General features: G+C 35.8%; 1 protein-coding gene across 8 annotated transcripts in view; it reads left to right on the top strand.

Moving 5' to 3' along the window:
* Positions 1 to 25,498, top strand: part of CPEB3 (cytoplasmic polyadenylation element binding protein 3) — a 92,259-nt gene that overhangs the window by 8,465 nt on the left and 58,296 nt on the right. For 5 of the 8 annotated variants that reach the window (XM_050712051.1, XM_035541630.2, XM_035541644.2 and 2 more), the window contains exon 3: positions 21,269 to 21,428. In XM_050712051.1, the coding sequence (XP_050568008.1) occupies positions 21,269 to 21,428 (160 nt within the window). The remainder of the gene's footprint in view (positions 1 to 21,268; positions 21,429 to 25,498) is intronic. The other 3 variants (XM_050712052.1, XM_035541636.2, XM_050712053.1) reach the window with 1 other exon arrangement.

Below are 25,498 nucleotides of genomic sequence, written 5' to 3'. Positions count from 1 at the left end.
TTTTCTATATCATCGGAAAGGTAGTAACTAGCCTTTCTACATGAAAAGCAGGTTTGGCAGACTATGTTCTATCGATGCTCTTTGTATAATAATTATTTTTTTATATTCACCCATATGTGAGAAGCAGGAGATGTTACAATAGCTTGCTTCAATTTCCTAACTGGCACGTAAATTTTAACTGAAGGTGCTATTTGACCTGAAATCCAGTTAATTGTTTTATCATCACTGAAATAATTAATTGTCTTTATGTTGGGGAATTTAACAGGAAGGTCTGTTCACATAAGGTATACATATGAAAGGCTGTATATATCTGACGTACAGCCGTGCTGTTATATTCACGGTGGATGCTTTGAATACATCTAGAAGCAGCGTGGGTGTGTATGGAAAGAGTGGCGTATCTGTCCTTTCCAGTAAGGAAATGCCTAATACAATTGACGTGTTTTAGAAATGGCAGGGAGGTATTGTATAAAATAAACCATTTTATGCTGTTCAAAATATTTGCAGAGAAAAGAGACAATGGGACACGACCTTCAGAGCCATATTGCAATGGAGTCTATTTACTAGCTACATAGCTCTGAAATATTTAAAGCTGCAGTGCCCTTCGCTGTTGTTTTTTTTTTAAATCTATGACGACAAGGCAGATCAATTGCGGCTGAAACTGGGCCACATAGAAAATTTGCAATTTTAATGCAGAACAAAATCTGTCATGGTGCAAAATCCATTTTAAGTTGAAAAAAGCAGAGCATGTACTTGCAGCTGTATCTATACAAGGTGAAGTGAATCTCAAATTTCTGCTAGGCTAGCTGTTTTTAGTCTGAGACATATCAAAATTTTCTGGTTTGGATTACAGTGAAATCATTCATATATGCTTTCTCCTTAGGTAATAGCTTTCTCAGTAAACTAGAAACTCTCAAACATTTTTAACTTAGCAGTTCTGTAAGAATGGCATCTAGCTCGACACTTACTATTAGAAACAAAATAAATAAATAAAACAAGATCCCCCCCCTTCACTTTAAGAGATTGTTGAAGTATGCATTCCTGTGCACTTTCCAGTCCCATTCAAAGAGGGCATCTTATAGTCAGCCCTGAAATTTCATTTTGCTGCTTCATTCTATTTAAAGGGAGAGTTGCTAATTTTTTATTGGCTACGCTAAATGAAGGCGGAGTGGCTTCTGTTAAACTGCTGGGCAATGTCTCTGTAGCACTGAAGTCTGGAGAAAGGTTATACTTCAGATGCAATATGCCTAGTGAAGCTATTAGGTTGCACAGAATGTCCTAGCATAAAAGCTGGTGAATATATCTCTCAGTCCTTGTTTTAGGAGTGGGAAATGTTTCAATTTACGACTATTCTTTCATTTGTCTCCCTGTAAGATGTTACAAATCCTGCTAAATTTGATTTAATAGGAAAAACAACAGTAAATTGTCTAATTTCTGTGGTTTGCTCAGTAAAACATCTTTTTAAAATGTTACATACAACACTATGTATTTACAACACATACGTACAACATTATATATTTATTATTGTGACTAGAAACTGTCACAAATTAAACTGTCTGGTATTTAGTCATCACTGGGGGAAAAAAGGTAGATAAACACTTTAAAGAGAAGTTCCTTTGATTTTAACTGAGGTTTTGAAAAGGTAATGTATTAGTCAACGTGTGAACTTGGAAACTTCTTTTTCTCTCTCTGAATAAAATCTGGTATTTTTCTTTTCAGTTGAAAGCAAATACTTAGACTACTTTCAGCACCAGCTCAAATAACGGTCTGATTTCAGAGACTCAGAAAACTTGTACTTTTTTTCCTAGTAGATTTTTTTTTTCTAATGAGATTTACTGAATTTTGTGTACAAGGTTGTGATCTGGATCAATGTTGATTGCTCCTATGCTTCACAACTTGCCAAAGGAATCTTGAAACTGTCCTTCTAATAGGAGGCAACTGTTCAATGTACTGTTTACTGCGTTGATAAAATGAAATTCATAAGAGTTTAATATTTGCTGCCTGGATTGTTGTTGCGTTTGTTTGTTTGTTTGTTTTTCCTCATAGAAATTGGGTAATATGTTGACTGAGTAAGTTCTGCTTGTCAGCACTATCAAGTAATTCTGGCAGGCTTATCCATGTACATCTGCCACCCCTCATAATTGAAGGTTTTTTTTTTTTATTTGCTTCAGAAATACCTTTCAGTGAACTTACCGTGCAAGTAAACATGTTAATTCACATTAGCAAGTTCTTTGTGGTAACTAATTCTTTTCTCTTACCTTGAGATTATAAGACCTTTTAAACATTTTGGTTTATATTTATTTCATTATGAAGATTTGAAGTTCTAGGAAAAAAAAAAATTGGAAAATCTTTCTTTAAGGAAGACGTGTATAAGGCGATGCTAGGTGTCTTTGTTCCTGAATTAGAGTAATAGATCAGTGCACCTCGTACTCATGGCAGCTGCCTTACTGGTTTTGACATACTTGTGCTGAATAATATGAGAACACTTAAAGTATCAGTTGGTAAAAACACTGTTGTCATCTGAAGCATGGTCAGTGCTGAAAGGCAACTGAAAATGCTTTGAAGGGGACTGTTTTCATATTTTCATGGAGGAAAACTGATTGCACTACATTAAAAAACAAAACAACAACAAGCAAACAACAACAACAAAAACACCTGAAGATCCAAAGCTGATAGTTGCAACGGAAAGCAAAAGAAGCAGTTGGTACGGAATGAAGTGTACTGCAGCAAGTAAGGGTTGGAGATGAGTTCGCAGGAATAGACGTGGAACAAGGCCAGATAGAAAATACAGAAATGCGGCCAATCTGTTCTGAATATTCTTCGGCTTATGGGTGGTTCAGGCCAAGTTCCTGTGCTGTGATTGTCATGTGACAGGCAGTAGTGTTGTGCCATTATGCCAGGTTATCCTCCTCTCTGGCATTTGAGGTTGACATTAACTGATTGTCCCTGGGACCAGGGCCACGGTTCAGTTCCTTTTTTACAGCAGAGCAGTGGGGCTTGAAGAGAGCTATTGTCATCTCATGCTTCTGAGCTGCTCCCAGAACTCTTGTCCTTCAGTTCTCGCAGGTGAATGGTATATTTTTTTTTGGCTTTTGTCCATATGAAGATATTGTGACACAGCTTGTGGGGTTAGGAGGATTGATAGCACTTGAAATAGATCCTTGGAAGCGTGGATAAGAAATTTTCTTTACTGTGGAGAAGACAGAGAAGGAGTTAAATGCTAGGTGCACAGTTGTTAATTACAAAAGTCAACCATATGGAAGTTTAAAAATATTGCTGTAACAAATAAGTGAAAGATTTGCCAAAAGTTGTGCAAATTTTGTCAGGTATGCTGCTTTTCTAGTAATGTTCCTCAGAAACAATAAAAAATGCACAATTGCAAGCTGCAGATTTAAAAGCTGCGTAGCACTTTGGTGCTCTGAAGATTCTGGCATACAGCAAGTCAGGCTTGACAACTTTATTGATAGATACTTCTCTAACAACAACAAAAAAAGTGGTATTTATTGTGGATAAAATAGTTTTAATATGCCTTCTTTTGCAGAACCTGTTAATTGCCCAGAGATCAAAGATAACTGGGCTGCAAAAGTTTTGTTGTTATTGTTGTTTTCCATTGGTTTCAGTAGGAATTAGTCTGCATCCAGATATAATTTCTAAAGTTAGCTTATAATTTTATGCACCTTATAAAAAAATAATATTCCAAACGTGCAGCCAGTTTGTTGTAAATATATGGATATATGCAGAAATATGTGCTTGTATGTATGTATATTTAGAAATTTAGATTTAGATACACTAATTAGTAATACGTTATCAGGCACAAGTACTTCGTCATGTGTAGTACTAAACACATCGTAGCTGTTTACTGAGTGAAATGATGAGCAAGGGAATGGCCACTGTAATGTTTATAATTTTAGTGTGATTTTCAGCTGATGATTAACAGACAGCTCCTTAAGAAGATATTTTCTTTGAACACTTGAAGTTCTTCGGGCCTGTGATATTAGCTCATACCTAGCTTTATCCACTCCAGTACAAACTTATATTCATAATAAATTGTGTATGCACACACCTAGGTACATATAAAATATACATGCACATGCTGTAGAATAACACACAGAATAATTGTCCTCATGTCTTAGGGAAAAATATTAAAATATATTATTAGCTTCAATTTTGTAACATTATTTATGAGGAGTTTTTCAGGCTAAAACACTCTGTACCCTCGTGACTGTATTTTTAAAGATTTTGTTTAAGTCTAGATATTCTTTTCAACCAAAAATCGTATTATGCAGCAAGTCTATCATAAGTTTATTTTTTGAAACACTACTTCTCTGCTCTGAATTGGACATTTAGGGTGCTGACAGTGTGGTAGGTAACTGTACATAATATCGGTAGCACTACCAGTATCTTGAAAATAATTTCTTAGTGTAGTCTAATCTTACTGTTTCTTATCTGATGATACTCTAGTACTGACAGCCTGTGAGTATGTGAAACAAACAAACAAATGCACACAGAAGACCCAGTTGTGGAAATAAGTCTGCTTTTCTACTCCCCCCCTCATCCCGCCGCCTTACGTGCTTCTTATATTACTATTGCATAAAATATATATAACACAAAAAGTAGCCTGATCTGGAATAAGGAAGTGTGAGAAGGCATGTTGTGGTATCTCAGTAGTCTTTCAGTATAAAAGCGATAACTAATACCTGACATTCTAGCTTTAGTAGTTGTGATAACATCACAGTTTTTTAGATATTTGAATTTTAAATGTCTGCATTTTCAAATTAATTAAAACACAATAACATAGAACAGAATAATAAAAACATCACTGTTTAATATTAAAAGTGTGGTGATTTGAGTTCTAATTACTTATTTTATTGATTTTAAGTAAACAGTTGAATCATAGATAAGCCCTCATTCCACATTAGTGAAGGTAGAGTGAAGGTACAAGTTCAATATGCAGGTGATGGTCTGAGCAATTCCATATAGAGAAGGACTTCCTCAAAAACCTTAAAGGTAGTAATGTAGTACAACAAAACAATAATTTGTCTTAAAGGTTTGCTGAAGAAATTATCTGCCTTTCCTTAGGGAGATATGTTAGAAAGTGAAGAGCATTTTGCTATTTCCCTTCTTGGATTGTCTTCCCAGATTTTCATTTTTCTGCCTAAAGGCTGCTCTTGTGAATTGAATGTAAGAGGAAGAAAAACATGGAAAATTAGTGTTTTCCTCTTTTAGGTGATTTTCAAGCAGAAAATATGAGTTTGCTGTATGGATGATGCATGTTTCCATTTCTTAGCATTTGGTAAAATAGCTCTCCTTTCCTGAAGATCAGTCACAAGTGCTTCCTGGATGAAGCACAGCAAGGGGAAATGAACAGATAGCACTGCTTAGTTTGAAGTTACATGGGGATTTTAACTACAGAGACCTGAGTTTTGCTTGGACTGGATAGACTAATGTGCTTTTCAAGACTTTCAAATTAGTCTGAAGGGAAAAATACCAAAACTAGCCAGTGGTGATCTTTTAGAGAGATTCAAAGGCTCTCTGGCCTTTGTTTTTCCTACTTATCTCTTGACATAGTGTTAGGAGTTTGAAAATACCATTCATAAATAAAATATACTTGTCGTAGAAAATTTATCAAAATGTTATTCCAAACTATGGCATAAACTCCCAAAGGAAGTAAAGGCCTTGATAAACGTCACTGCTTTTTCCCTAAATAAGCATGTTGTTTTGCTTTTGCTTTTATAATAGTAACATGTGATATGTTATTTAAGGAGAAAGATCTGCTCAAGTCCTCTAGCATAATGGCAGTTAGCAGTCTTCAGATGTAAAATGTATTTCCTTTCTTCCCTAGTTCTCCCTCCCTGTCTCTCAACTCCCAGAAATCAATATAAAAAGCTGTTTATGTGTAATTGTTGGTTGCAATTACCTGCTGAAAGTGGAGCACTGTATTCCGTAGGCAAGAAGGAGGATTGTTTGCTTGTATTCCATGTCTTTGAAAAATCATGCTTTTACTGTCAGAAGGTATCAAATGCTAGATAAAGAAATTCCGTATGGTCTTCAAGTGAGGGGATGACAGGAGTAGGTAGGATTTACTGCATTCTCTCAGAGGTAATTAGATTTCTGATCCCCTTCTAGTCCCTTACAAGCCCAAGGTACTTGGTTTCACAAGATGCGGCCTGAAGTAGGTCTTGCTACTTCCTGTCTCAACCTACGTGGTCAGTAAGGTGGGATGGAAATGAAATTTCAGAAGGGGCAGGAAGCAGAATGTTCTAGTTCCTGTTGACTCAGCATAAGGTTAGCTAAATTCCCCTTTGGACTCCTCCTGTTGCTGCATGGTCTAATAACTTCCCTTCTGTAGGGAAGCTTCCTCAATGTCTACATATGCTTAGAGATTATATTTTTTTTCTTTTAGCCAATAATAAGAGTAAGTGAAACACATAGTATGAGAGAAATAAACAATGCATATTGCAAATCTTTAGGGAAATTTTTCATTCCTAGTAATGAACTTCGTGAAGAGTGTGAAATCTGTGTATAAATGTTTACACTATATATGCACATGCATAAACAGATGCATACAGTTATGTATAAACAATTCATTTTCTTCAGAAAACAATTCTAATAATATTCAATGGCTTCTGCCTTAGAATTAATAAAGTAAAATTGTTGTTATTGACATAATTTACCTTTTTCAAACTTAATGTCAAACTTTTTTCAGTGGTGTTATGCAAGTTGAAATGTAGTAGTTCACTGTTCTTATTGCCTAAGAGGTGTGTCAGAGCAATGTTTAGACTCTTTAGATCTTAGGCTATTCTAACATTTCATACATTCTCTAACTAGGTTTAAGGTACCATGTTTTTTAATTATTTCTGCTTTATTTCATTTTTTCTTGTTTCATTTTTTAGAAATTTAAGCAAAGAGCAGAAGCGTTGCTTTCAAGCAGTTATTAGAATGTACATACAAATAATAAACAAGTGTTTTAAAGTAATTAGATGAAAGTACTGATTTTGTTTATAGAATAGGTCTTCATTTGTGTAACCTCTTTACTACTTGTAAATTTTAGACTTTTAAAAAATGTAGGCGGTGAAATGCTGCAGAAAGTTTACCTGTGTATCTTCAGACTTGGTCATCATTTTCATTTGCTTTTTCATAAACTTCAATTATGTGATTCTATTTTTTCTATTAAGTTCACAGTATTATTTGTAAAACACAGCTAACTGATGCCTTCCTTCTTCTCATTATTCAACATGACTTTGTTTTTATTGCATGCCTTTCAGAATCATCCCAGACATAAAATTGTCAATTATTCTAAGATCTTACAGAAGAGAAGCACTGTACGGATCACGATAGATACTGATTTGTCTTGTCACATTAGAGTTAGCAGGAATTACACCACTCCTTCTCTAAAGATGTACGTAAGAGGCACTATTTGGAGAAATCATTTTCTTCTCAGTGTTCAATCTGAGAACACTAAAAAGCTTTTTCTTCTGAAATATTTAGCATACATAGCTTTTTATTCAGTACAGTACATCCATTGACTGCCTTTGTTTGCTGCTTGTGTGAATCTCAGAGTAGGCACCAGAAAGAGAAGAAAATAACTTATCACATGTGAACAGGTCTAGTTACCAGGCAATTATTCAGGAATTAAAAACTCTTCATCAGAGAAAAGAAGAAAAATATTTGATTTCCTCAAATGAGACCCGCTTTTGTCTTCTTTCAATTGCCTGTGTTGTTCTCTGCACATCTTCCAAATTCTGCATGAAACAACATAGAGCTTCCATAGACAAACAAACTTTAATTACTCAAAAACATCACTGCAAAGGTTTATTCTGGACACTGGATGAAACGGGTTGCATTGGAAAAAAGATCTGGATCATATACTTAGCTATGGTTTATTCATGCAGAATGGTACAATTTAAATTGCGCTAACAATATTGCTTCTGCACTTGCTATCTCTTTGTATGGCTTTGCAAAATTCAGAGCTCTTTTAAATTTCCTAGAGCTTAAGTCAAATGTTTAAGCAAAACCACAGATTGTCTTGCGTGTTATGATGATGACATTCATATGATTCATCAGCCAAGTTGGAATCTTTGATCAACACCACAGATTGTTCTTGGATTAACAGAGTTAATGAAAGTAATGTGTGTGGAGCACATACTGTCAGTGGGTTTCAGAGACATTTGACGTTTGGGATTCCTGCCAAGGTTTTGGATGTAGTGTGATTTTGTGGGCCTAACCCCTTTTTCTTGTTTCATCCAGCCTTGAACTGTTCAACTCCATTCCTTTCAAACTTCCCTTCTACTACTTTCTGTTCCTGCTTTTTGATCTTTTTTTTTTTTTTTTTTAAATGAAGCTTCTCATTTGAGCAGGCCTTCTCTATTCTGCTTTGTACATCAGAGCTTAAAGCTACAGGGCAAGGCCCAATAAACTTCTGTAGTCATAAGGTGAATCACGTTCACTTGCTCTGTGTGGGAACTTAATGGCATAAGGGGTTTTAAATAGGCTTAAACAGACTTAGGTAAGACGGAGTTGTCAGAAATATTAGATGAAAGTTCTAAGTTATCGTTTGGTTAAATTTGCAAAATTTCTGTAACGCACACTTAGTTTGAATGTGCTGAACTGATTTTGTTTTCCTGTCCCCTCACCCAGTTTCCAGAATGTGTGACTTGGGATGGATTTTCACATGGATTAACATAAAAGCATTTCTGGCATAAGAAAACAGTATTTTTGCAAAGTTAGAAACACATTATTTATCTAACATGGACATTTTCTCTCTTATATAATTTTCTTTTATGTCACAGTTGTAAGCGGATGTTCTGGTGAAATTCACCCTTCCTACATGGAAGAACTATTGTGAGATGTGCTGGTCTTAAAAAGACGCCCTAAAAAGTTATTTTTGGCAACAGTGTGAGCAACTTAAAGCTGACCTTTTAATGAGAAATGTCATTCAATTTTAGAAAGTGGCACTATATATAATGTAATATATTTCTGAATTACTCATCTGCTGAAGCTCGTTTGTGTTCTCAGAGTGGTAAAGCCTTTTTTGCAAGTAAGATTTGCTTCCTAAAGGCAGTCTGGAATTGTGGCTTCTTATGAGAGTTGTGAAAAATAAAATGTAACAAACATTTCATTTTAAAAGACTTGAATGATAAAATAATATTTTGGATTAATTGAAACTTCATAATTCCTCCTTGGAAGTTGCTACTTTGTTCTTGAAGCAGTGGAAACATTTTAAGCTCTTACTGCTGTTGTTTGATAACTATTAGCAGGGGAAAAACATAAAAGGAAGAAGTTGCCATTTTGCCTTGCATGATTACATAATTTTTACCTTGTGAGATTTAAAAAGGACAACCTAGTGTGTCTGACTTGATATTAAGGAATAAAGTTTACATCATAGCTATAAAACCAGTACTCTACATCATCTCTACCATTTAGTTTAGTTTATTAACACGTACAGTATAAATAAACTTAGGAACAGGAATGGAACAAAATTGCTCAGTTAACTTACAGTATCTCAGAACAGTGCATTGCAAGTTGTTCTACTAAATGCTCGATCACCTCTGTTTTTTCAAGCCTGCCTTCCGCTATCATGACCATGAACACCCAGTCATTCCCTTTCTCTTTTCTAATGACCTTTTCTATTTCTTGCGAACTAAATTTTTTTCTGTCTTTCCTGTTGATCTAAAAAAAAAATTAATAATAATAATAAATCCTTCCAGATCATTCAATTAAGTATTAAGAAGGCAGTGTTAAGTTGAGAAAAAATATCTGGAAAATGTAACCCTTATTTTTATAAGTAAGTATGGCACTTTAATTCAAGAAATATGTTTTGCGTGTTCAGTAATATTTTCTATCTCATGCAAGTATGACAAGCTCTGCTTGAATTGCTGTGAGCAGTTCTTTTTTGTATGTTATAGTAGTCCAGGTGACCTTACCTCTACTTAGTTTATTAGGTGGACACTTACAATGTAAAAGGCAGAAGTCTAAACTTTAAAAAGTTTGTCATATGTTAAGCAGCTGGAAATACGGTAGAGAATTAGCAGCATGTGACAGACAATCATGAGCTGTTATATGGCCTTACAGCAGTCAAAAGATCATACTTCAGAAACTGTAAGTCTAACATTCTAACTACTGTGTTCCCTGTGGTTTGACAAGGAAGCGTTCTCCACTGAGAACAGAGCTTTTTAGGCAGATCCTTCAATGCAGTATTTTGTCAAGGAGATTTGTTAAATGCATTAATGAATTAACCTGTGGGTAGCTAGTATTATTGCCGTTTGCTACACGACCTTTACAGTAACTGCACATTTGTAAAGGGTTAATAAATGATTAATGTATTAACTAATTATTAGGGTTCAGTACATTAACAGATGGCTTGTAACCAAACAATATCATCTATTGATGTGCTTAGTAACCATTATGATCTATAATAACCAAGTCTGTCAAATGTTTATGGTATGCTTTATGGTTTCGAGATTTTCTTTAAAGTATTTATAAAGATACCTTTTAGTTTTAAATTTATGATCAATGTAACGGTCCAGTATTTCATCACTTTAAGTGATTCTCGTATTTGTGTATTTGTTCTAGGCTCATTTGCTTCTTCCCGTGTCATTGAAAAAAATAATTCAAAACAGTGAAACATCTCATAGTAACAGAAAGGGCTTTTCTTAAAACTCAAAGCCTTAAGCAGTGGATAACTGCAGTACGAAGACTAAAGCTGAACAAAAGGATGGAGGAAACAAAAGTCAGGGATGAGAAAAAGTAGGATTTTTATAATGCAAAATGAAAGTGAAGTTGCAGTGTTTCTTTGTATGGTATCCAAGATGACGATGTACCTATTTGCTTTCTGTAGGTGAGAATTTCAGCAAATGAAACCTTGCAGCCATTAGGCTGGGTTTTGCGTTTCAGCAGCTTGGTGATTCCTGCTGTTTTTGGCTGCCACTAAATGAATCCGTACCTGTGATGTCTGGGAAATAAAATCGACCGTAATTGTCAGCTGAGCTAAAAAGTCATGTTTTGATCTAAGCTACTGTAGACAGTCTCTTGTACCTTGTCTAAACAGGAACACGCCCTTCTGACGTGATTTCACAAAGTAGAAATGGAAGATATAACAACTTCTTTTGTGTTAGGCAAGGGAGAAGTAAGTGACTTCCTGTGCTCCATTTAAAACTACTTGAAAATGGATTGCAGTAAGTTTTACGCTTTGTTTGGAAGGGTTCAGTTTTTAGAGAATGTTCTCTTGGTATTTTGCCTTGTTTTAATATAAGCTTGAACTGGTATTGGTTTTAAAATACAGCTCAGTCCTTAGCTCAGTTGGACATGTAGATGAATAGGAATAATGTAAAAGAGGGAATACAATGAAAATATCTTATTTTTTTTGAATGCAGATGTGGAAAGATGCAAAAGGCATCCCTACTAGAAGTACCCTTTTTTATAGAGCCTGGAATTTTGCTTGCCTTTTCAGTTACATTGATGCTTATTGTTTGTAACTGTCCTGAAATTTACTAAACTCTTATCTTTCCCCTTTCTGTGTCCTTTCTGGTTGCTGAGGTTCCAGTTTATAGTGAAGATAAGAGTCTTTGAGCTCATGACCTTTTAGTTAGTAATATTAAATATCATCCTGCTTTGCTGCAGTTCTTCAAATTCATTCAGTTCTTTCTGTATGATAAGCTGGTCTCCTGTATATTGATAGCTTGCAAATATCATTAGTGTGTTCCTATGTAATACCAACTTTATTGATAAATTTGGTTTCAAGATTTGTTTTTAAGAAACTCCATTAGTAACTTAAGGTGATTTCTGTTCTCTCTTTTTCCTTTTTTGACCTTTTCTTTCTTATCTCAATTGCACTATTTACCACTTTTTTTTTTTTTTTGGCCATTTATATTGTTACTTTTGCTTGTAGCACTTCACGAAGTGCCATATTGAAGCCCTTGCTGGATCAGCTGTATTGTACTCTTTCAAGAACCAGGTTTCCTATTCTGCAGGACATTGTATAATTATTATATGATGCTACATTATCTCTAATTTTCTCTTTCTTAAATATATCCTTGAATTTCAATCATAAACTAGAAACAGTGTTTGTCTTGTGTATTTTCATATCCTGCTCTAGTCATTGCATTTCATTTTTATTTTACCAGTCAGATATACACATTACCCACATTCTTGCCTGTGATTTAGTTACATTCTTGCTTTAGTCATCCCGCTAACTGCATTACCAACTCAATCTCCTTTTGATAACATTACTCACATTCACACTGATATCTATAATTGGACTGGATGATACTGCTTTGTCTTTTACTCTACCCTTGTCAACCTGATTCCTGCCTTTGTATGTGAAGACTGATTAGGGAGGATATGTTAATTGCTCCTGACTTCTCCTGATACTTTTTATTTAATTCTTTATCTGTCTTGCTAGACTTTTTCCTAGACATCTGTCCGAGTTATTAATGCTGAACTTGTTAAGTTTCCACAAACGTGCTTACATAGCTGAACATCCTGATTCTTTCCTTACAGCAAAATCTCTTAAGGTGCCTGTCAGTTCTTATTACCTTGTACAAAGAAGGAAAAATGTGTTAGAAGTCATCTGATTTGCATCTGAAAATGTTTACCCTGTCTGGAGCACTCTTTATTTCCCCTGTACTAAATCAGTTTCAACTCCTCTAATGTGAAAGTTTTTCTTATTCCTGTGAGTATCTTTTCCATTTTTGTGAGAATTTAACATTAAAAATAATAATAACTTAAAAAAACAAACAAACAAACAAACTATTTTCAGTGCCTGTTAGCAAGAAAGCGTAGGAAGAAAGTGGCAGGCTGGATTTTTGTGTGTGTCTCTTCTAAAGTAGATTTTTAATTCTTGTGCCACAATTTGTCATGCATATTAGTCATGCTGTAACAATATGAAGTCAGGGTATGGACAGCTTACATAAATGATTTTGGTAATTAAAAGTATACGGCAGCTAATAGGTTAAATTTTTTTTGGAAGCCCTGCTGGATGCAAAGTGACATCACACCGAGAAGGTCACCTTCTTGTCTTCTCTGGGAGATGTTTTTCATTGAGAGTGTTTGTGGCCTGTTTTAGATCTCTCAGTAAATGACCTCACTTTTCTTTTCTTACTGAACAGCCATTCCCACTGTACTTTCCTACTTTGCTTTTTTTTTCTTTCTTTTTTCCTTTCAGAACTAAAGGACTGTATTGGCATTGGAATGGAAAAATTACTGTCTTCTCTAAGGGTAGTTCTCCAAACCAGGAGGTCACGAACTTGTTCAGGATGAACAGATGAAGTATCTTATTCCTTTTTGGTTGAAATATCTACCTGGAGTTCTGGCACCTACAAGTTGTTTTGCTCAGGAGTCACTATTTCCTGAACACAACAGACATGAAACAGGGACCTGGCTTGAAATATGCCAATTAGATATTATTTTAGTCACATTGCTTTTAAAAGCACAGTGGCTTTAGGTGAGAGACAATATTTGTTTGCCATAAGGCTTAAACATTTCAGTAACATTTATTTAAAAAACAACAACAACAAAACATTTTGGCATTATATCCCACGTCAGTGGTTATTGAAAAACAAAACCACTGTTTCTGTTCCAGAGAAATCCTTGAGATTCCCTTTCTGTGGTGGCCAAAGTAAATGAAGTTGCTGGGCAGTGGTGCTCAGACATCTGCTTGACAGTTCCTACCTGCATGCTTTTCTGTCTCCCATTTTGTCTTGTTATCCTATAGCATCATGAAATAGACTTCTCATTTTGTAAATCTTTTTGAGATGATGGCTTCCTTGTACTGTATGTCTCTACTCTGTTCTGCATTATGCAGTTCAGATAGTGCAGACCCTTTCATGCTGTAGTGTCTGCAATACTCCCTTTCCATTCGCTGTCTTTGCATCTTTGTAGTGTTTTTTTTAATGTTGTGATTTTAGATTTGTGCTTAACTCGTGCTGATGGAGCTAGCAAGGTGAGTTCTTAGGTCAATGTAAGACTTTCCTTGCTATGGGACACAGGGATAATTCTACTGAACAGAGTTGTGGAAGCCCAAAGGTAACTTATCAATGTTGAGCTCTTGCACAGCAGGCCAGTGAACCTCTTAAATTATGTCATTTTAATAGCTCAAGGGTATAATGAATGGCCTACTAAATCCCACTGCTGACACTTTTTTTTTTCCACTTGCTTGTTTTTATGAATTGATGATCATCTTGGGTGTAACTACTATAATCCTATATTTTAGAATTGTTACAAGCATTTGTTACTGGAATCAGTTACTATAATAGAAAGTGAATACATCAGCTTTTTGAGATGCATTCAGCAACTAGACGGATGAGCAGATTTTTATCTAAAACATCACATTGAACAAAATATGACTAAACATAAATGCTGTCAGGGAGTGCTCAGACAGCCGTAATGTCTGCAGATCGTTCCATACAATAGTATAAAGGGATAAAAGGTGTAAGAATAATAGCATTTTTGTAGATTCATTTTCTTTTCTTTCCTTTTTTTTTTTTTTTTTAACACATTTTCTAATTGCTGCTGTTTTAGTGGGAAAAGGAAGGTGTTTGAAATATTTAAGTGCATTAGATTTTTATTTGCTGGTAATAAACAGTGTTCCCAGTTGGAGCACTAGGTTACAAGATTTAAGCTTTTGACTAGATGATATATTATCCTTGGATTTTAGGTAGAGAAATAACACTAGTGATCATGTAAGTAGTACACTTAGCATATTATCAAAGCCTGCATTGGAAGAATAGGTCAGGATGCTTCAAACAGCACAATAAGTAGGTTATTGCTTAGTAAGGCTCTGCTGAGAAGGTTAAAGAAATGAACAGTATAATATAGAACAAGAGAGAACTATATTTAGTTTGTACCCAGTAGGGCCACGTTTTGGTCTGTTCCCTGTAATTCCAAAATGTAGATTGCCCAGAGTCAGCCTGCCCTGGAGCTACCACCTCGAGGGGAGGGAAGGGTAAATTCCATTACTTCCTTGCAGTTTGCGAGCAAATATTGAATATTTAGTAACTTGATAGGATATTCTGTTTAAGTGATTGCAATGCCAATTCTTATGCCTATAAAGCCTGAACATTTCTACCTGTAGTTTGCATGTGTATGAAAGGGGAATCTCATCTTAACTGCCAAGTAAAATAAGTTTTAAACAGAATAATATAATTAGCAGTCGTATTGGTAATTTGGTATAATGCCTGTTCTGTCTCTACCTATTTCTGTGCTTTTTGGTTCATTTAAAAATGAAAATTGCAAACATTTCACTGAAAGATTTTGGTTTCCTTGTAGCATTTTAGAACTCAGAATTTATAAGGGAGCTAAAGCTTGCATGTAACAGTTACCTTCCTTGGTGAAAATTGTTTGAGTAGGTCATGTTCTTACGGCTTTTGGATCCAATCTGAATTCTTGCATGTTAACTATGAAAGTTTATGTCATCTAGTCAAGGGGATTGACTGTTGTGAACTAGAGGTCTGAAATATTAATGTTCAAGTGATATGGAAATGTTTCCATAGTGTATATACCATTAGATGTTGGTTTTATTTGTTTTAAACTTCCTAATTTTTCTTTAAAGTTTTTTTCTTTTTTCAAAGGTTTTTTTTTCCTTTTTTCAAAGGATAGAAAAATTCACCTTTTGCCCAGTGAACTCCTGGATACCTACCAAAGTAAAAAATATGCTACAGCTAGCTGGTGGTGAGAGAAGTATATGAGAAGTTGGTGCATTTCTTCTGTGGGCATTCTAAGAACACTAATAACCTAAGAAAACATTCCCCTTTTTGTTCCATAGAAAGAACATAATAAATCCAGCTTAATTTAACAGTACCCAACATTAACTGGCGAGATCAAAAAAGAAAGGGGAATTAAAATAAAATTCCATTGAGAGTTAGTGCTAGTAGCTCTGCTGTAATGTTCTTCACTGTGGGCATAGACAAATTTACTCTATTTTTCCCTCCTACCTATATTTTATGCCTCCTTATTTGCTTTGTTTTATTTTTATAATTTTATGAAATCCAATATACGGAAAAAATTACTGAAATTTCTGGTTGTGCGAGTTCTGCCTGCATCTGTGGTGTCAGTCATGTTGGTGTTGGCAGCTTTCCAGCGCCAAGCTGCAGAGGAAGTAACACTTGCTATTTGCAGGTTTTTCAATTCTTTTGCAAAAAAGTGATCATTTTACTTTACCGTGTGACCGTATTCCTCAGATTTCCGTTCTGTTGAGAGGGATACATACCTGGATATATATTAAATTCTACTTAGGGTGCAAGTGGGATTGCATCACAGAAGCTGCTAGGAGCTAGTGATTGCTCGGCAAACATTCAGAGCTTGCCGTATGCGATCGCTCGTGTGCCACCCAGGCAGATTGAGCATGTCCCAGGCCCGACTTCCATAGTACATTTCTTGCAGTTGCTGTTCTTGCTGCTTTGGATTGGGATGCTGGAGTGAGACAAACTTGTTTTCCTCCTGTTCTTAGTAATAACCCCCCTCCTGCAGGTGCTAGAACAGAGTGAATGAGCCCAGTTTAAAACAGTGCTGGCATTTTACACTGTATTTATTCAAAGCTGTGCTTCGATTGACTTCGGCTTTAGTTGGCAATGCTTAGCAACCTTGTGCAGCCAAATCCAGACTTGGCTGTGCACAGGCACAGAAGGATGAAACACAGCAGTGATGATGGTGAAGACGTTTGCCTTGATAGGAAGTTTAAGTTGTTTAAACCATAAGAATTTTAGCCATTCCCCATCTCTTTCTTTTCCATCTCATCTCTTTCCTTTGATCTTAACACTGCTTGTAATGCCCCAAAATCTGGTGAGTACGAAGTGCTCAGACTTCTCTGAGCCCTTCTCTGGTGTGCTCCTAGAAGCAGTGAATAGTTCAGAGTGGAGGCCATCTTGTTGCTCAGCACAGTTGGGCTGGGTTGTGCCACGTGCTGGTGCAGGCAGCTGGAAAATCTAGGGCAGCAGGAAAATGTAGAACCCAGAAATCAACTACTGAAACTGAGGCATTGTTCAGAACATAGAAAGCCTAATAAGAAGTTGGTTAGTAGATGGGCTGAAATACAGAAACACAAGGAAGAGCATAGGTACTTGAGGTTTTGCTGCTTGCCTACTACAACCTGGGCAGACTGGGTGCATCTCATGGCTAAATGCGTATTTTATGTTACAAATGATGCTGCTGATGTGGATTCAACATGTGCATAAATACTTGTTTAAGGATTTTGAGTATGAATGGTAGCTAGGCTTGGGCAACATGTGTCAGATTCCTGACATGCCTTCTCGGGGTAAGACTTTCCACTCTGTGACTGTAGTCTAATCAATTCAGGGTCAAGTGTCTCCACTGCTATAACGCTTTGCAGAGACAGAGGAAAAAAGATACGGCTTCAGTTTCAGGAGCAGAAGTGTATATTCTCTGTGGTTCTGCATTGGGATATGTTGGTCATTTCCTTTTTCAGCTCATTAGTTCCAATTAGTTTGGGCTACCTGTTCAGGCTGAAAGAGGTAGTGAGGAAGCCAGGCTGTATTAGGGTCTATTTCATGTTGTCCCATGTCCCCCCACCCCAAACACACGTATTAGCTCTTAAAGTGGTGTCAAGGTTTTGCTTAATTCAAGACATGATCTTGCTGTGTTAGCTCATGCTGCCAAGATGAAGTCTGTTACTTTGTGCTCTCCCTCAAGAGTTTTATCTTTGTATTATTGTTACTCCACCTTTTGAAGATCTCTTACTGTTTGCATCTATTTGATGCAATTTATTATCCATTTATCTTTGAGACCTGTAAGGTGGAATCTTCTGCTGTGCTGGAGATGCAGCTTTTTGGAATGCAAGCAGCCGCAGCAGCACTGTGAGAAATGCCCCTCGCAGTCTGCGGTTTCCAGCTGCCTGGCGCCCAATGAAGTCTTAAGTGGTCCTAACATGTTTGGTAAAACAATGATGATTATTACTGTTTATGTGAAGAACTCCAAAACTGATTTGGATAAATTAAGATGAAGAAAATTCTTTGAAAGCATCTGTATTGTAAGCATATGCTCATGGACCATCATTTAAAGATTGTTTATAACTATCACGGAGGTACTCACAGTCCATGTTGTGGTCAGATGTTCTTTTCTCATCCTTTACCTTTCCCTCTTCACCAGTAAAGTCATGGTTTATGTGTCTACTGATAAGGGACTGAAGTTGTGCTGGGCATGCTTTGCCCTTACATGCCTGTGCTCTGAGTGGAAAGGCAACAAAACAAAGTGCACTCTATTACAGGGTATGACAAAGGGGAAAAATTCTTTTGATTTCAAATAATAGGATATACATACACATAAATTACATCTTTCAGAGAACTTCAGGTATTGCTAAGTAATCTTTGTGTCATAACTAAGGTATCCCTTAACTTTAAAGAATATCTTTTTCCCTTCTGGAATTTGCTGACACACAGGTTACGCCTCAGTCATATCCTGCAGTAAGCAACACAGGCGTCAGTCCTAGAGATAAACAGACTTCTTCAAAGCACAGTTTTGATTCATTCCTAGATGTGGTTCATTATGTTTATTGGATGGAGTCTGGAGACCTCTGAAAAATTATTATGGTTGTGTAATTAAAGGTTAGTATAGTGCGTATGCAGAAGAGTGTAAAAGGCAGGTAAAACACAGATTATTGTAACATCTCGTTTTATTTTACTGTCTCAACTCTGCAGATATTTTTTCAGGAAAGTTACTGTTTGTTTTTTAATTAATAAAGAGACAGCTTGTACACACTGTGTGGTTTGACATTTTCAATGAATGGTAGGATATTTAAAGGTGAAAAGCCGAGACCAGACTTCAGATCTCTCTTTTATCCATGATTTAGTTCCTTGTTTAGATCTTTGTCATGTTTAGGCCCCAGCAGATTTTCCAGACTTGCAGGATTTTCAAACTGCTTTTGCAAATTTTTTTAGTCTGCTTTATCATTCTGTAGTTTATATTTTGATTTCTGATTTCTGATTTTTGATTTCTCCTTGCAACATTTTCATGTGCTGCTGGGAACCTTTGTGAATTCTTTGTGAATTGTTTCCATTGTTGGGATTGCTTGGCAGCAGATCGGTAGTCTGATGAAACAATGCAAAAGGCAAAACCGGGAGATATAACAGTATCAGTTCACCAAACCAGGAGAACCTGTTCATGCTGAGAAATAAGGAAACGTGTGTGTGTGTGCAGGAGCACCAGGCTTTTTGTAAGAAATTACTGAATTTAGAAAATAATCTTCAAATGTGCTGATTACAAATGACTTGCTACTGAAGTGAAATTTCTAACGAAATGAAAGCTTCTGAGAGTAACGGTAGTAGTTTTTTCACTTATGAGGTAGATTGTTCACTCTCATTTGTTTATCACCAACTCTACAAAATCTACAGCAAGTACACAGTATACTTCTATGCGCACTACAACATACTTGTAAAAATTGGTTGTCTGCATTTCCTTTATTTAACTTGATGAAGGGCCTTGGTAAGCGTTTTGATTAAATTGATCTTCCTCTGTCCAATGTAGATGTAATTTCATCTTGAAAATGTATAGCAGGTTTGTATTCCGCTTAAGGTTAGAAGGATCCTTATCCTAACAGATCTGCCCTGGCTTAGCCAGCTAAACTCTCTGGCAGTACAGTTGTGTAGTAAAGCAAATCAGGGCACTGATCTGACTGAAGAATGCTTCCTTTACCCTTTTTCAGGATATAAGCTATATAGTTGCTTTTGGATTTTCTCTTCTAAAAGATGCCATAGTTCAGTTTTACAACACTTGAGCTTCTGACCTAATCACAGTACAGAATAAGATACTTAAAAGAAACAAATATAAAAAGATTACTGAAATTCTTACTTTGAGCGGAATATCAAGTTATTAATATATTACAGGAATGGATTTATTTTTTTTTCATTTAAGTGATACTTTTCAATCTGGCTTTGTTTCTTTTAAGAATGTGAAATGAAACAAACTTTTCTAACCTACTGCATGTTGCCAAACATTGGGTTGAAGTATTGTGTTAGACAAAACCACAGAAAACAAAACAAAAACACCTGTGTTTTTTTTTTTCCAATATATATTTTAGATTTCCTGGGCATAAGTTTTATTTCATATGCAATGTGTTTACATGCATATATTTGATCCATTTGTGTAGGTGAAAAAGTGCATTTTTTTTATATAGCCTGCAAATGTTGGCATTTGTACGGCAGCTGCAGAAGACCTATGAATACTGCTGCTCCTGGTCTAAGGATTTTGAATTTTGTAATTTTAAGCAAGAAGGTTATCTTCTAACCAGCATATAGAAAACATTGTTGCAGGAATTTAGAGGGCATAAACCCGATGCTGAAGGTTTCAGTTTGCAGAGCTGAGATTCTATTAATTTTAGCATAATACAGAGAACAAAGAAAAAACTTATCTTGTACATACTTATGGTTTACTTTTTAATGATAATGAGGAGAATAAGAAAATTAATGTCTTTTTCTAAAAGCGGACTCCAACAAAGGGACCATTTTGTTATGCTGTCACATTGCACACTGCACTCCAGATATGAGAGATCAGTGAATCTTTGGTTCACACTGTAACATTGTTCATGAACTTTGGAAGTGGTTGTTTTAATAGGCATGTTAAGTGTTGTGTTTTTTTTTTTATTTTTTCATTCTAATTACGTAAGAACAGAAGATGAACTGCAGCAAGGTAACAATGAGACTTGCAAACAATACAAAAAAACCTTTAGTCGGGTTTTTGAGCACCCTCTTCTGAAAGTGTTGCATATCCTGTCCTGTGATTTCTTTTGTCTTGCTTCTACCATACTTTACCATGAATCTCACAGTTTTAAGGAGACATTTGAAAAATTACTTGGTACTTTCTGGGATAAATGTTCCTGCTGGTTTGTTGAGCATTGCTTGCTTCTGCTTTGTGTTATGGTAGCACTGTGACAACACAAGGCAGTAGATGAAGCCGTAAAACAAAAATCTTTGAACTCTGAAACAATTTCATTTCTCCAGTGTACACATGAATATTGCTGTATTTCTAACTTATTTGAATGTTAATGTTTCCAGTTATCTATTGTTTGTATGTATATTTTCAGAAGTGTTGAAAAACGTCAGTGTCTGGCTTTTGTGGTGACAGCAACAGTTACAAAACACAGGGTATTATTAAAAAAATTATAGGTTTCTGTTTACCTCTTTTGTAACATAAAAAGTTCTATCAAGAAGAAAAGTAGAATTGCATTTTTTTGGGGTTTTGGAAAATAAGAAATAAGCCTGTGTTAGAAAATGATTATTCTAAAACAGTTTTTCTTTCCTTTTTTTTTTTTTTTCTTTCCTTTTAGGACCGGAATAGGCCCTATGACACTTTTAACTTGCACTCTTTGGAAAATTCCTTAATGGATATGATAAGGACTGATCATGAGCCTCTGAAAGGTAAACACTACCCTCCCAGTGGCCCACCAATGAGTTTCGCTGATATAATGTGGAGGAATCATTTTACAGGTTAGGAATATTCATATGTCCATGCTTGCTTGGTTTTTAAACAAAAATCAGCTTTTCAGTACTGCTATGAATTTTTTGCTAATGAATGAGTTGTCAGTTATGCAAAACTTCTGTTTTCCCATCTTAAGCTAACCACCTCTATTGTTGGAAGATAAGACGAAATATGTACATGCTTGGTATATGTGCACAATCATAATATTATCTAAAAACTAGTGATTCTGAAACTTTTTTACACTGTTCAATTCAGAAAAAGTGCAGTGCAACTGGAGTCCAATTGTTATGTTGAAAGTCTTGTTCAAAGTTAATATTACTCGTGTTTATGGATCATCAGCTAATACACAAGGTTCTAAAAGTGCCACAGTATCAAACTTACTCTCTACAGTTGTTTAAGGTTTGTTTTTAAACGTGTTTCTTGATTTGGATTTCATGTTTTTAATGGGAGCCAACAACTATTAAGTGTTGTTAAGTGCTAGGAAAGTTGGACTATTTACGCTACTGAACTGTATTTGTTCTATCAGGTGCAGCATTGGAGATTAAACTATTTTTAATACTAATGATATGGAGTAGGGAAAGGTTGTGGAAGCTTTTCAATGAATAACTAATCCTAATCGACTGTCACTGTCCTCTGTCTTAATCTTTCTTTGGTTAAGTTTCAAAATAGGTACACATTCTTGCTCACTAGCTGTTATTTTTACTTTTATTTTTTACTTTGAAGACTGAAGATAACAGTAAGCCATATGCAAGCATTGAGCTAAAAATTATTCCCAAACCCTAAGAAATCAGGACACTGGAACCTACAGAGAAGAAATTGTTTTGTACAGCTCTTCCAATGCAACTACATATATACATACTTTTCTGATGTGACAGTTACCTCATTTGTTTCCCTTCCCGTTTAATAGTATCTGTGGAAAAATATTTCGTCTTGGTCATGTGCCTCTTTCATCATCTTTCTGGGTACAGAGATTTTACAATCATTCCAAGCTCAGTTCTGTACTCTCAGCTCTTTTAACCTGGGCTTTCCAAATTATCCTAACATTTCCTGTGCTATATTTCTGTGTATTTAACCATTTTTCACCTGTTTAAAATAGCAAGAAACACTGTCACATCTCTATTCTGATCATAGTCCTACAACATAAATGTTAACCTGAAACTTATAAAGGCCTAGCTCCACAAAACTGAGATTTCTGCTGCATATTAAATATACATTTAATATGAATGGTATTTTCTATGTCCATTTAAACAAAGAAGTAAAAACAAAACAAACAACAATGACAACAAAAACACAACAACAAATTACTACTAAGCAGATTTAGGTGTTCATTGTGCCCTATTAACTTGATTATATCCTAGTTAAACCTCTGTGTTTTTTAATTTGGTACATATTTAAATATACAAATTGAGACTCACTTTTTTAAAGATTGAATTTTCATATGAACCTGAGAATGAAAAAAATGATGAAGATTGGATTAGAAATTGTATTACTCTAGAAGAAAGACCTTAAAATCACACAAGCAATTTTGCTTATACTTTTATTAATGGCCCTTAACAACAGTTTTTAAAATGCTTTTAGATTATATTAACCCATAAAATAATAATGGGTACACATACTTAATTCTGTTGTATCCTTGGCGCGTTCTGTCATGAGGTTTCCAATACTCAGCTGAGATAGCTCTAAGTGTTGCAGGTGGCACGTGCAGCAGCGCCATAACACCATGTAATGTTGGTGTTTTGTAGATACCTCAAAGCCTGAGGTAACATGAGATTATTGGCTTTATTAAATATCTCCTTGCTTTCCAAGCAAAGTATCTTTTTCAAAACAATAACCTCATGGAGGTGAAAATATTATGGTGATTATCAATTTGTGTAGGATACTGACTAGTTTAAGGAGATATTTGAAAGCAGTAGGAACTGTTTTCCTTCTGCTCAAAGCATCAAACCGAGGAGCTGGGTATTAACTGTAAAGTTGGAGTTGATCTGTTCCATTTGCCAGTAGGACTGCTAGCTTTACAAATGTTTCTGTCACTCACTGAATATGCTCTTTCTAACTATTGTATTTTCTCAGTGCTTCTCCCCTGCTTTGGCCTTTCTGCTTTGCTACTTAGCTTGCTTCCAGCTCCCAGACCAGCAACTTCTGGAGAATTCTTGTTTACTATTAGTTTTCTCTCTCTCCATCTCTGCCCAGCTGTTGTTTTTCCATTGGTGTAGTTAATTCCTCCCTTGCTTTCTTTTCCTCCTCCCTCCAAGTGCAGGGCTGACTTTGCTAACCTCCAGCCTTGCCTGACCTGGTGTGCCCTTTCCTCCACTCCAGTTTTCACAGTAGGCAGCGTGATTGGCGATATTCGTGGGAGTGGCTGTCCCAGGACATGGTTGTTCTCCCCTCCTAGAATTGCTGTTTTCCTCTGACTTAAATAGATCTACAGTACTATTTTAACTGAATCCTTTTTGTCAATAAATAGATCTGCAAACTTTGATCCACTCCTTAAATCATTCTGCTGTTGCCTTTTCATAGGTGCCTTTTCGGTTAAAATTGATTGACGCTTCTCCTGTATCTCCGAGTTTCTCCTTTTCCCATGCTACAGATACGGGAGCTTTTCAGCTGCCATCCCTCCGATTTCACTTCACCTTGGCTTATAAACTCACTTGTTTCTTATTTATCCCACTCTCCTCTGGCTCTCCCCCTTACAGTATCTGCACATTTCAGTTTGTAATCACCTTGAGAAAATAAGTGATCAACTCTACTTGGTTTTGCTTGTTTCTCCAACCATTACCACATGTTCATTTGTTTTCATCTGTAAGCTTTCCAAGTATACTGTTTGTATACTTCAGATGGATTTTTCAGTTTCTCATAGATGTTCCTCTGTGAATGCTTCTTGTGCTAAATTAAAACTTACTTCTAGAATCTTATTATCTTAAGCAACCCTGAGCTGCTAGTTCTTCACTTTACCTCCTCTTTCTTTCATAGTAAATTGGGTGTGTTTTTTCCTTTTAAATCTTCCCTTCCTCTAGCATCTGTGACTATCCTTTCTTAGTTTTTTGCTTAGTTTTCTTTTGTAGGTCAGAAGTAAAACAACCATACACATACACATCAGTTTAAAAAACAAGGTAAACAAGCCTTGTTTTCTCAATTTTAGCTAACAATGCCTACAAGTCAGTTGACCTTATTAGCTTTAATATTTACTTTCAAAATGTCTAAATGGAAGGGGTGAAAAGATGAGTACCAAAAACTCTGACTTTGAAAACACAGAGATTTCAATATTCTAGCAAAAGCTGTACATGTCTTAGAACATGCAATGCACGTTACAAAACCAGCACAGTTATTTCAGGATTATTTCAGCTTGCCACCAGCAACAAAGTCTTTAGTAAATACTTATTTTTAGAAGTACTCTGTATATTATTTGTTCATCAGTGAAATATTGCGTGTGATTTATCCGAATTTTGTAACGTTGCTTGACGCATAGCCCCTCTTGTCATATGCAGCCCCTCACATCTTAACAGATCCTTAAAACAAAAAATAGTTGTTATAGAGCAAGGGCTCTCGATTCGAGTGTGAATGGAAGGGTTAACTGTAAAAGATTCTGACATAAGGAGCAAACTGTAATGGTGCTGCTTTCTTCTCATTGTGGTCAGTTCCTTGTGCTCTGCTCTGTTCAGTGTAGGTAAAGGAGAAGTTCAGGAGCGTGAAAGGAAGTCTGTCTTGTTTATGGTAGTTGAAGCTTCATGCCTTCTCTGAATCCGATGTATGATCAGACAAAGTGACTTGTAAAAATCAAGTTTATTCCAAGGTCACTGAAGCAGGTAACTTTTTTTTTTTTTTTAAGCATGATCCACTTGGCTTTGAGAGGGCATGTGATTTAGTGGCTTTTTTGGTGTTGTTTCAAGTGTGGAACAAGAGAAATACGGAAGGATTTTAGTGCAGCAGAAACGAAATGATCCTCGGTCTGACAATATTGAATTACTTGTATTGACAGAGTACGGACTCAGTCTGATTGGCAGGCTTGCTTGTTCCTCTATAGCTAGGGTCACTTAGCTCTCTTTGGGTGTTTCATGCTGTAAGAGAGATTTGATATCTA

The sequence above is a fragment of the Cygnus atratus genome, chromosome 7 (genome assembly GCF_013377495.2).
Source record: "Cygnus atratus isolate AKBS03 ecotype Queensland, Australia chromosome 7, CAtr_DNAZoo_HiC_assembly, whole genome shotgun sequence".
NCBI classification, from domain to species: Eukaryota; Metazoa; Chordata; class Aves; order Anseriformes; family Anatidae; genus Cygnus; species Cygnus atratus.
The sequence above is the reverse complement of the archived record's forward strand: the minus strand, read 5'-3'. Positions and strand labels throughout refer to the sequence as shown.